Source organism: Thunnus maccoyii, chromosome 3 (genome assembly GCF_910596095.1).
Source record: "Thunnus maccoyii chromosome 3, fThuMac1.1, whole genome shotgun sequence".
Taxonomy (NCBI): domain Eukaryota; kingdom Metazoa; phylum Chordata; class Actinopteri; order Scombriformes; family Scombridae; genus Thunnus; species Thunnus maccoyii.
Genome location: NC_056535.1, coordinates 12,340,118 through 12,352,417, shown reverse-complemented (window position 1 = coordinate 12,352,417; position 12,300 = coordinate 12,340,118). Strand labels below are relative to the sequence as shown.

Below are 12,300 nucleotides of genomic sequence, written 5' to 3'. Positions count from 1 at the left end.
TTACTTTATTAGGTAGAGTGACTTATGTTTTGGCAAAAACAAACAGGTGAATTCATACAGGGAAATGTTGCTCAAGATCGATTGGCTCAGAGCTGCAGTGGGGCAAAGAAGGTGTTTGCATATGAAAGACGCTGTGGGATCAGGACCGGTGATATCCACGTCAGTGCGTTTTATTGACTCTATCTGAACAGGAAGACTTGACACGAAACAGTACTGGTAAACAGGTAAGTGTTTCATGGCTAATATGTTTTGTCTTTTTAAAGTAATGACGGAGCATCTATATTTGGTCTTTTGTAAAAGAGGTAAACACCTGTATGGCACTCTGCGCGGTGCGCATGGAATGATGCGCACATGTTTGTGAATGATAATGTAGGCCTATTCATTTTATAAGGAAACAAATCTAAAATGATTTCAAATCAAATCGATGGCAGAATCTGACTGACAAGGCAAGTTTGATTAATTAAACTCAGGGAAATTAAAGTTTGGATTTGGCTATTCGCTGGAAATCGAAACTTAACCGATAAGTAAACACAGTTGACTACCCGGAAACATTTTCGGGACCCAAAATTTCGTCCAACCTTGGTCTAGCCGCTGTACTTTTTGACCTTTTTTCATTTTATTTCATTTTATGCAGAGTTGACATGCGTATTGTATGGCTTCCATGTGCATACTGTGCTTAGTCATGCATTGTCATGTGAGTAACCTCCCCAGTTTCCCCTACAACTGCGAGAAAGATAGACGATATGTTTAGCTTATACAAGGCCATTTCTACTACTGAGGACACTCCTAGACTCAGTGTATTTAATGCACATTACTTTTAGTCCAACAGAAAAGATTTGATCAGATTTTCATGTTGGGAAATAAAATTCACAGACTAATATAAATAATATATAATAATATATAAATAAACAGTTGCCTGAAAAAAAAAGAAAAAACCTAAAAAAGAGAATTCTTGATTAGAGGATACTCATGACCTCCATTTTTCTAAAATCCTGGCATTATATACTCTTTTAAAATTTACAAAATGTATGCCATTCAAAGTAATATGCATTAACTCATAATATAGAAAGGACACAAATTATTTATTTTTTGACGTCTAACCCTGAGTTGTCTGTTTGTTGCAGCGCCTGTCATCATGTCAGCGAGTGAGACTAAAACAAAGCCCTCTGTAAAGAAACATCCAGAAGCCATGGTTCTGGAGCTTACCTGCCCCATCTGCTTGAATCTCTTCTCTGAGCCCGTTTCTCTGCCCTGCGGTCATATCTACTGCTTTGCTTGCATTCAAACTATGGGAGAAGGCCTCGACCAACACAGTTGCCCTGAGTGCCAGACAGAATACCAGGGAACCAAAGACATCGTGAAAAGCTTCAAAATGTGCAGCATCATTGAGACCTACAAAGCCACTGCTGGGAAAGTCGACCCCTCTGCGAACCTTCCTGACGTCAGCCGTGTAATCGAGACTGATGATACTCCTTTTATGGACGAATCAAACATAAAACACCAACAGGACATAGCAATGGCTCAAGCGAGTCAGGAGGGGACTCCAGGGTCTAAGGGAGATGGCTTTCAAATTGGGTGTGGATCCACAGAGAGCCCTTTCTCTTTGGATCAAGAACAAGGCAGTGGAAAAAGCAAGGTGGAACTGAAGGAACCTAAATTCAGACTGGCCTCTCAAATCACAGAGTTGACCCTCAAGTTGGAGATGGCAGAGGGTGTGTTGAAGAAAGAGAGGGAACTAGAAGTTGAGGTAACTGCTGCTAATGCTCAGCAAAGAGAAAAAGCATCCAAACTTTTAGGGCAGATAAGAGATTTATCACAGAGCTACAGTGCGCAGGTGATGCAGCTGATTGAAGGAGAGCTTAGTCCAGGTGAGGCCAGTATACACAGCCGAGTCAGTCAAGCCTCTGAGCTGACGAAGCAGCTGAGGCAGGCTGTGCTCAGAGCTGAGTCTCTTCTGACTGAAGAAGACGAGACTGCGTTTACCGATGAGCTGCAAAGTCTACAACCACACATTGTGGAGTTGATGGCAAAACCCGTGGAAGAAGCGGAAGACCAAGTGGAATCAAAACTAAACCCAGCTCGAGCCTGTCCCAAGCTGGAACACATGAACACTGAGCTGAGGGAAAGACTTGGAGAGATTCAGCGTTCCCTCCGAAACACCCTTAACCCTTCAGAGGTGACCTTTGACCCAGAGACAGCCCATCCCAACCTCATCCTCTCACAGGACTTGAAGACAGTGACTTTCAGCACTACCAAACAGCCATATCCATCCTGTCCTCAGAGGTTCACCAGCTTCTTCCAGGTCCTCAGCACACAGAGCTTCTATGAAGGCGATCACTGCTGGGAGGTGGAGCTTGACGGCTCTCCGTGGATCATCGGCGTGTGCTACAGTGGAAAGCTAGCGCGTGTCGGTCTGCCATCTGCTCTGGAAAGCAGCCGGAGCTCCTGGTGCCTGATGTGGTTTGAAAATCGGCTGACAGCCTTTGAGCAGGGTCATGATGTGCCGCTTAGGAGGACCACAGTATCACGCAGGCTAGAAATCAAGCTGAGCTTCAAGACCCACCGGCTGAGCTTCTACAATGTCAGCCCCAACAGTGGGAAGACTCATGTGTACACGTTTAAGGCTAACCTGACTGAACCAGTGCACGTGGCCTACAGGATGATGTCAGGGCACCCTAAAGCACGTGTCACTATCTATTCATAATCCTAACTACATTTCTACTATCTATATTTACTTCTTAGGAAATGTGCTATTTAGAAAGAGCAAAGTAATAATAAGCACTCTGATTTCCTCATTCCTCTGGAAACTTGTTCCAAAGAGTTCCTAGTACTTTGGGAGCTTTGTGTGATAATGTAGGACTGCTTCTCAAGTTTACACAGGCATAAAAAATATAAATGTGAATGAATTACTTACTGCATTAATTGTAGTGCTCAAAGTGATGTGTCCAGAGATATCATTCTTATGAAATGTTTTATGCACTCCTAATGTAAAGGTTTGGACAAAGAAAAACAAACATTCATGAATCTTGTGTTCTATGATGTTTTCTACTTCTATCTGACAAATAAACAGTAGTATCTCAAGCTTCATACTGTATTTTCATTCATAATCATTCATTATCAACATATTTATCGTGGTGGAGAGTAACTAAGTGCATTTACTCAAGTACTGTACTTAAGTAAAATTTTGAGGTACTTGTACTTTACTTGAGTATTTACATTTTATGCTACTTTATACTTCAACTCCACTACATTTCAATGGGAAATATTGTACTTTCTACTCCACTACATTTATCTGACAGCTTTAGTTACTTTTCAGATAAAGATTTGACACAATGGAAAATATAACACATTGTTAAAGATGAAATCAATGGTTTCCAACCTTTTTGGCTTTTGACATCTTACAAAAAGCAGTGTGTAGTTAGGGACACATTTCAGATGTCTGATTTGTTAACAGATCCACCAAATAGTGATTTTTCCCTCTAAACTTCTCACATGGTTTCATTTCAATAAATGTTCAAATGATCCAATATTTCACCAAAAATCAAAGGTTAAGGTCCAAAAACTGAGAGCACATTTGTGTATCAGAACTTAGTTTTTTCTTCTTTCCTCTCCCAGTAATCATCTCACAACCCCACTGATTAATCTGGTGAGGGCCCCAACCCCTAGTCTAGTGGTTGGAAACCACTAGACTAAACTAGCTCCACCTCCAGCAACTACAACAGTAACATGCTGTTTACACACTGATGCTTCATAGATAGATAGATATATACACTAATTAAATAAATAAATTAACTTAAATATAAAAAAATAAATAGAAAAGACTAGATTAAATAGAAATAAATAGAAAATATAGAATAAATAGAAAGAGTAGAATAGTCAAGTGGATGTTGCTATGGTAGTAAGGTATATGATTGTCCATGGATGTAAGAATTGAGAGCACTAAATACTGATGCCTAAATAATCTACACAAATTATATACATATGATAAGAGCAGCATATACAGACGACACCCAAAGATTATTAAAATATGAATCTGAAATACAACAGATGTAATGGACAATGTCAGAGTAGTCCCCTCTCCCGACACAGAGGAGTCATTGTACAGAATGATGGCATTAACAATCTAATGATGTCACATATATTGATATATCAGTCAGAGGAAAATTGATTTGATTTGATTTATTGAACAGGACAGTGTGCAGTATTAAGCATAAATGATGCACTGAGTTAGCTTGAAGCTAATTTGCATCCGTAGTTCATTATAATCAAAACATACAACAGCACAACAACAAACAGTACAAAGCAAAAAAAAAAAAAAAAACAAAAAACAACCCCCAAAAAAAAAACAAACAAATGAAATGAGTACTTTTACTTTAATACTTTAAGTACATTTTGCTGCTATTACTTATATACTTTTTTCATACCTGACTTATACCTGTATGGGAGTATTGGTACATTTGTTGTATTGGTACTTTTACTTAAGAAGTAAAACATCTGAATACTTCTTCCACCACTGCATATTAATAACATGGGAAACGTCACTCAGAAGGAAAAAAACAAAAAAACAAACACGTCACACTGTCATCTCGCGAGATGTGTTCCGCTTGTTTGGTGAGATGTCAGCTGACCACTGGGGAAATTTCTTAACGAAACAGTCCAGCTGCAGTACAGCAATGTCCCGAATTAGTGACCGATTTATTGGTCGACTTCAGTGTGTATGACAGCGTGTGAAAGCATGCGCTGAATTTGTATTTATTCTAAAATATTTTACAGCAATTGTGCCCGTGAATCCGAGTCCTCTGAATCGGTAAGACGTTATTTTTTTTTTTACCAGTTGAAGTTGTCTTTGCGTTAGGTCGGCGTCATTGCACTTGCACTAGTATCACGTTTGTTTTGATGCTAACGTAAGGAAGTCGGATTTTAAGCTGTGGTACCTAATCTTAATTGGCCCTATTTACCACTAGCATTATCATTATTACCGTGTTTGTTTCTAAGGAAAGCTCAGAGAATGTAATTTTAATATAACCCATCTTTCGACGTCAGCTAGCCAGCTATAGCTTAAGTAGCAGTGTCAGCTAGCAGTTATCTAAACTGCCCTTAACCGAAACCGTATTCTGGTAAACCATATAAAGGAAGTCTAGACTAGGCTACTTTATAATTAACTAGGTGCCCATAAACATTTTAAGCTAACTCCAGCAAGAAAGCTTTTAAAACTGACCTCTTGTCATTGTTGTTTACTCTAATCAAGTTGTGTACCGAGTCTACTGTTGAGTAGGCGTTAGTAAATGTTAACAGGATTAGAGTAGTGTTACATTTAGTAGCATTTAAACTTACCTCCACACATGGCTTATACAGTAACCAATCTCGTTACGTAATGTTTATCTTGAAGTGGAGAAAGCAGTGTGGCTGGTACAATAAAACCACAGGTGTACACGTTTTTATAGTCTTAAATCTCTGTTGCTGAAGTGGCAGTATTTTGAGTTCCTCAAGTGTTTAGTGGTGCTCATATGGATTATGTGTTGGATCTAGCATACCATCACCTATAATAGGTTCTCATAAAGGCTTCAGTAACTTTCTGCATAACCAAAGGGAGTACTTCCCTTCATAAAGCATACTTCACAACCTGTAAAGTTTAAGAACGAGAAGTAAAATGTCTGCCTCAGCTATTGTGAGGAATCGGTTTCAGTTAATATCTGACATTAAATCACATTTTTCCCCTCAGGTCCTGACACCATGCTAGCCACAGTGACTGCTGTGGTTAGGTTTGCTCAATACAATGGCAGCATTTCACCTACACCACTGGAGAACACATCAGCATTCCCAACTTGGCAAACTGATACTGAAGCCAATGTCACCAAGCCTCACAAATGTCTACAAGTTCTGTATGATGACATCGGAAACTCCAGGTAATCAGTAGCATAGTATAGATTGTTGAAACCCACAAAGGAGGCAGTTTTATAACAGTGTAACAGTGCTATAAATGGAAAACAGGAGTGCTAATCGTGCAAAGTAAATTGGTATGGATTACACAAAAATATCTGCAGTAGGGCTGGGCAATATATATCGATACTATATCAATATTGTGATATGAGACTAGATATCGTCTTAGATTTTGGATAAGGTGATATTGTGGTATGACATAAGTGTTTATAAGTGATTATACCCTTCACATCCATCTCTCTGTCTTAGGGTGCGGTACTGGGATATTCTACTGCTAGTGCCTAATGTGGCCTTCTTTGTATTCCTGATGTGGAAGCTGCCTTCAGCCAGGGCAAAGATTCGACTCACCTCTAGTCCCATCTTCATCACTTTTTACCTGCTGGTAGGACACAAACTACAGACATTATAATATTTAAGCATTTAACAGAAATGTTTCATATAATAATTTAAGAATAATCATGCATTGATCCTAATCAGTCTCTGAACTGGCAGAAGAAAACCTCTAGGCCGTAGAGATTTCACTGCAGTATTGATCATTGAAAGGCTGTGGGAGTAATGCACCTATTAATGCCTTTCACTTCAATTTTTATCTAAGAACAAAGACAAACAATCTTGTCAGATGACTTACTGATATTTTTTTTGTTCTTGTTTACTGTTCTGCTTTATAATCTGTTCCGTCTCTGCAGCAGCTGCTTACTCTTTTGTTTCCAAAATTTACTGCATCTGTCTATTTTGGTTACCATTCCAGTGGTGGTAACTTAACAACAAACAGTGACTTTAATACCCATTAACTCTGCTTGAAGGAGAGTCCCGTGATGCCTTGCAAGGTTGTTTATCACTCTGTGTTAATCAGTGCATTGTTGCTATCTGCTGTACTTTCTCTCTAATTCTACCGTAGGAAATCATCTGTAGTAGGCAGAATGTTTTATATACTCATAACATGCTGTGTATTTCTCAGGTTTTTGTTGTAGCAGCAGTTGGAATCACCCGGGCCATAGTGTCTATGACTGTCAGTGCATCCAGTGCTGCCACCATCATTGACAAAGTAAGAAACATTTTGTAACATTAATGGGAGTTGGGTTGTTTCATTCCTTTCATTGGAAATCAATGGCACAAACAATGTGATCCAAATGTAATGACAACCAAAATTCAGAACTTATTTCTGCCAAGTTAATTGAGAGGTATTCTGATACACAACAGACAACAAGTTATTAGTAATTTCTGATGGTGTTGTTAAATGTTTGTTTACATGAGTAATGCACATCAGGCCTGTATTTTTAATCATGATGTGGTTAACAGAATAAAAAAAACATTTTTCACTTTGACTTTCTATACAGTATGTGAATATACTTGTCAGATAATTTTAGAGATAAAACCTTGACACATAGTGAATTAACTATTTATTTTATTTTATTTAATCTGAGCAGATTTTTTTTTTCCATCCCAATTTAGTGATGCAAAGATCTAGGTAAAAATCATGTTATAAAAATATCTCTTGTAGAATGAACATTTTGTTGTTTTGCAGCTTTGTTTTTTTGTTTGTTTGTTTTTTTGCTAGGTATGACTCAGTATTTTTTTAAAGAAATAATCTTTCTGTTACTGGAAACATATTCTGAGCTGTACAAGTCACAAGATATTCATGTTTACTGTAAACAACAGTGAATGGTGTCCCTGCAGCAGAAAATAGCTTTCTCATGTACTGCTTTCTAACATGTTTGAGTATTATTATTATTTTGTTTTTTGCAAAAAGAAATTGGGTATCTTGGAGTCTAACAGTATAACATAGGCGTTGATTTTTATATACAGGTAGTACATGACTGATTATAGTTTGCAGAATCAATACTGTGCCCTTATCGAATTAGGAGCAGCTGCCATATTCTGTCACAGATGCGTCTTTTATTAAGTACTACCCAGAGCTTCAGCATGACTTTACAGGACTTTCATGTCTAAGAGGAAAGGCATGGCTGAGATTCTTCACATACCAGACAGATCCCCATGGACTTCACAGTGATGGGCCTGCTGTTCCCTTAGCTTACTGACATGGCTGAACTGTTGAAGAAAAGCATACAGATTATTACATAATGCTCTGGAGTGTGACCTGATCTGTAAAGCTATGCATATGTTCTGGGTCAATATGTGTTAGAACAGAACACAGCCGGTCTATTTTGCCACAGTGGATTCTCATGATGTTTGTCGTCTCTTTAGGTGCTGTGGGAAATCACCCGTTTCTTCTTGCTGGCTATTGAGCTCAGTGTTATCATTTTGGGACTGGCTTTTGGTTAGTTTGCTGTATTGGTTTCAGTTCTCATTTACAGTGTATTTTTACCAATGTGGTTTGTTTTCACATGATGCATCTGTTTTAAATGTTATTAGGTCACCTGGAGAGCAAGTCCAGTATAAAGCGTGTGCTGGCCATTACTGCTGTGCTAGCTCTGGCCTACTCCATCACACAGGTAATGACAGAGGTCAAGGATTTAAAAAATAATCCTAAATAATGTTTTAGACTCTGTTGGGTATGTGATGAGGACAACAAAAGGGTAGGAAATGTATTTGAACTTGATAATGCGTTATTTCAGGGCACGCTAGAGATCCTGTATCCAGACAGTCACCTGTCTGCTGAGGACTTCAACATCTACGGTCACGGAGGACGGCACTTCTGGTTGGCCAGCTCCTGCTTCTTCTTTCTGGTCAGTAAGCAGTACCTACAGTATATGACAGCTGCAATATGAGAAGAAAAATGTAAAACTAATACTAGACAAATAACTGATCACTGATGAGTAATGTTTGAATGATAATGGAATCCTTTTTTTTTTAATAGGTGTACTCTTTGATTGTGATCTTGCCCAAAACTCCACTGAGGGAGAGGATATCTCTGCCATGTAAGTTTCAAGATTTCAGAAATTAGATCAAAACAAATTCAAAGGTAAACTGTATGTTTCACGTAATTATGAAAGGGAAAATTCATACCCATGAGGATGTGCTGCACTTTCTAATGTACTATTTACCACTGCATGATGCCATATAATTGTCCATTAATCTTTGTTTTGCTTCCACTGTGCAGCTAAGAGGAGTTTCTACGTGTATGCTGCCATCCTGTCTTTACTGAACCTTGTCCAGGGCCTGGGCAGTGCTCTGCTGTGTGCTGAAATAATAGAGGGACTCTGGTCAGTATAATCCCCATGACAACAGTCTGTAGTAGCAACAGTGTTCATATTTATCACAGATCTATGGATATAATATGATTTTCATGATTGCATCATTGAAATATTGAGTAAACATAGCCTCCTATATGAGTATTGTAGGAAGAAAAAAATAATGTTGAGTAAGACTTGTGAATTCAGAGAAGCTGTGGCTGTAAAGCATTTAGTTGTGCTGCACAATCTTAGAAAAATGTCCTGGATTTTGAGCTGGGTGGCTGTTTTTAAAACCTCCTTGTAATTGCATTTTTTGGCTGAGTTGCAACAAGGGAGATGACTCACTGTGTTGGTGGTTGCAATAAAGTTCAGTGAAGTTTAGGGTGGGAAACGGTGAGAACATAAAATGTTTCCTACGGGGATGAGTTGTACTTTTAGCAGAAACCTATTGACTGTGCCTTCTGTATCTACTGAAGCTGATAATCTCCATATGCTCTGTAACTGTTAATGCAACTAATTACACAGTGTGTGATTATTTTGTGTCTTTATTTTGTCTTTTCTGAACCAGCTGTGTGGATGTCACCACCTTCCTGTACTTCTCAGCCTTTGCTCCGCTCATTTATGTCACATTCCTCAAAGGCTTTTTTGGGTAAGTAAGAAGAATCATACAAAATATAAAGAATATAGTTGAAACATTTTTTTTTAACCCCATTTGATCCCATCTCCTCCTTTATTTCACTACTTCATTCTCTCCCACAGTTCAGAACCCAAGATCCTGTTCTCATACAAGTCACAGGTGGATGAGCCAGATGAAAGTGACGTCCACCTTCCCCCAACCGTTGCTACAACTCTTGGCCGCAAGGAGCTGACTGACCAGGGTCTGTACTACTCCTCCACCCAGATTGATGGGTCTGGTCCTGGCAACGCTGGTATGGTTGGAGCATACCTAGATGATGTTGCCTCCGGACCCTATGGGTCCAGCAGCATTAACAGCATTGAAGCTGACCGCTGGAGACCTGTCAATGCCTGAGTCCTTGTAGAGGAGGATGGAAGAAGAGAGAAGGTTATACGGGTTGGACTTTACATTTGTGTGTGAAGGTAGTGTGTTGGGTAGGATCAGAGGAGATGGCCAATAAAGAAATCCAGAACAGAGGAGTTGGACACAGGAAAGGTAATCTTGGTCTTTCTATGAGGCCAGGATAAGTTTAGAAGTGGACACATAAGGAGAGACCTTTTCTAGCCAATTATCTGGAGAACTGTGAATTTAGCAACTGCTTTTGTAACACTGTTGCCAGAGTGCACTGCTGCTGTAGCTCCACACTAGGAGTACTGTTCCTCACCGTGGGCCCTACAGACTCCATATTGATCCGGTTTCACCACTCTTTAATGTGGGAGCGCTTGCTGACTCGTCTCTGCGCGTTTTCTGTCATTCCAGCTTCCAGCATCAACTGCTCAATCCTCAATGATGAAGTTTTAGCCCCATTTTAAAAACCCAAGTATTTAAAGTCTAACAATCTTTTGATGACAACTTAACAGCTGTACATTCCCTCTTATGGCTTTGAGTAATAACATCTCAACAAACTTTATCTGCTGCTTTGTATTAGATTTATGACCCTACTGGTTAATCAGTTTGTACTGAATCACCGTGCCTCTCTATAGAGGGAAAGAACTTGTGCTAATTCATTTTGATAGGTATGCTTTGTCTTCTGAAATAAGTGCTGTCCCTCTTGTTATCAAGTGAAAGGCTTGAGTGTGATGTGTGTTACTGCAATATGAAAAGGAAATTCCTTGGGAAGACATTCCATGTTTAAGATCACAAAATCATCTGTAAGGCTCTCTGCTGACTCATCAGCAGTTCTCAAATTGCCTCTCAGCCATAAGCTCTCTACTTGTCATTTGTTTCCTCATTTTATTTAATTTGGACCTTTTCTTTAATTTTTCATACCTGATTAATCATTCCTTCTACTGAAAACATGTGATTTGAACAACAAATATGCAGAAACCTTTTTACGTGTATTCCAAATTAGACATGCCCTCATTTCATATCTACCTACCTTGTTCAGTTTTTGCTTGCTGCAGAATCGTTGCTGTAACAATTTTCAGCTTTTAATTTGCTGCTAACTTTTTTTTATTTTGGTGTTCAGAGTTTTCACAGATGTTATTACAGGTCATGAATATGGATCATAAACAATGTTGCTCAGTTTTATTGCATCAAATGATGGTATTGATTTACTTTTATCGTATACAAATGTTCAGCTTCTTCAACTGAGCAAGAGAGGCTCAGGCAACTACAGTATGTTTAAAATGTGTAATTTTAAAATAGTATCAAGGATAAAACTCCCTTCAGATCAGTTTTAAGCTTGGGTTGTTAGCTTCGTGGTTCAACTGAAATCAATTCTTGTCATACCTCAGGGTATTACAACAAAATCATACTTCACATCAAATTTGCTTATATCTACCTTGGAAATATTACATAGTGTATTTTCCCCTGGAAATTCTATACATTTGGTAAAGGATCACTCTATTTAAGCAAGTAGTATTCATATATAGTGGTAACCTGTATGTGTGAAATACACTGCAGGATTACATTTATTTTTTCATCATTATAAAGCAACAACACAGTAAGGATCAGTATTTGCTTGACTCTTGAAGTATTTTATATTCAGATTTGAGTGCTGGTGAACACTGCTGTATTACTTGCAGCTAGAGTAGAGGTTGGAAAATCAGTTTGCAGTTTTATGACATGAGTTCCCAAGGTGCATTGTTATGGATTTACTATCCATTCTCTTGATACACAAGATGTTGAATGGTGAATTCATTTTGCAAATGATCTGTTAATTGCCTTTTTATTTAAGTGCATTGATTGTATAATATTCAGGCCCTATTAATGCGATGTGCTGAGCATTTCATGACATACAGAATAAACCATAAACATACCTGTTTGTCTCTCGTGTGTGTTTTGGAGGGATTAGATGCCACATCATGGTGTGTTTTGGTACTACATTTCTACTTGGTGACTACATTTAGGGCTTTTTCTAATACAGTACATTTCCTCACTAATGTTGCACCTATATATCAAGGATTTAACTTTTCCTATATTTATTATTTAGAAAAGCTGTACAAGTCGAGAATTCATATTGGCTAGACTATAACTTCACTACATTTCCCATGTATCCTTTCTCCACTCATGATACAGTATTCAGTGTCATTGGGTTCGAATTATTTC

The 12,300-nt window shown here is 38.5% G+C and overlaps 2 protein-coding genes across 3 annotated transcripts; both read left to right on the top strand.

Annotated features, from left to right (window-relative positions):
* Positions 1 to 106: 106 nt before the first annotated feature.
* On the top strand, positions 107 to 3,081 carry trim107 (tripartite motif containing 107). Of its 2 annotated transcripts, none has more exons than XM_042406719.1 (2): positions 107 to 224; positions 1,125 to 3,081. In XM_042406719.1, exon 2 carries the CDS (start codon positions 1,136 to 1,138, stop codon positions 2,702 to 2,704), a length of 1,569 nt encoding a protein of 522 aa, XP_042262653.1. In that variant the 5' UTR covers positions 107 to 224; positions 1,125 to 1,135; the 3' UTR covers positions 2,705 to 3,081. The 2 variants fall into 2 exon arrangements, with proteins under 2 accessions (XP_042262653.1, XP_042262654.1); XM_042406720.1 differs by lacking the exon at positions 107 to 224 and adding an exon at positions 273 to 694.
* Positions 3,082 to 4,622: 1,541 nt separating this feature from the next.
* Positions 4,623 to 12,010, top strand: tpra1 (transmembrane protein, adipocyte asscociated 1). The gene is made up of 11 exons (XM_042407512.1): positions 4,623 to 4,807; positions 5,723 to 5,906; positions 6,190 to 6,322; positions 6,899 to 6,985; positions 8,146 to 8,218; positions 8,314 to 8,393; positions 8,517 to 8,627; positions 8,759 to 8,819; positions 9,002 to 9,104; positions 9,643 to 9,723; positions 9,834 to 12,010. The coding sequence occupies exons 2-11, from the start codon at positions 5,734 to 5,736 to the stop codon at positions 10,102 to 10,104; spliced, it is 1,173 nt and encodes a 390-aa protein (XP_042263446.1). The 5' UTR covers positions 4,623 to 4,807; positions 5,723 to 5,733; the 3' UTR covers positions 10,105 to 12,010.
* Positions 12,011 to 12,300: the final 290 nt, after the last annotated feature.

Excerpts from the sequence above, each read along its gene's own strand:
- trim107 (XM_042406719.1), top strand. The coding sequence starts at position 1,136 with ATGTCAGCGAGTGAGACTAAAACAAAGCCCTCTGTAAAGAAACATCCA.
- tpra1 (XM_042407512.1), top strand. The coding sequence starts at position 5,734 with ATGCTAGCCACAGTGACTGCTGTGGTTAGGTTTGCTCAATACAATGGC. Across the intron at positions 6,323-6,898 it reads TCATCACTTTTTACCTGCTG|GTTTTTGTTGTAGCAGCAGT; the intron begins GTAGGACACAAA and ends TGTATTTCTCAG. Across the intron at positions 9,724-9,833 it reads TTCCTCAAAGGCTTTTTTGG|TTCAGAACCCAAGATCCTGT; the intron begins GTAAGTAAGAAG and ends TCTCTCCCACAG.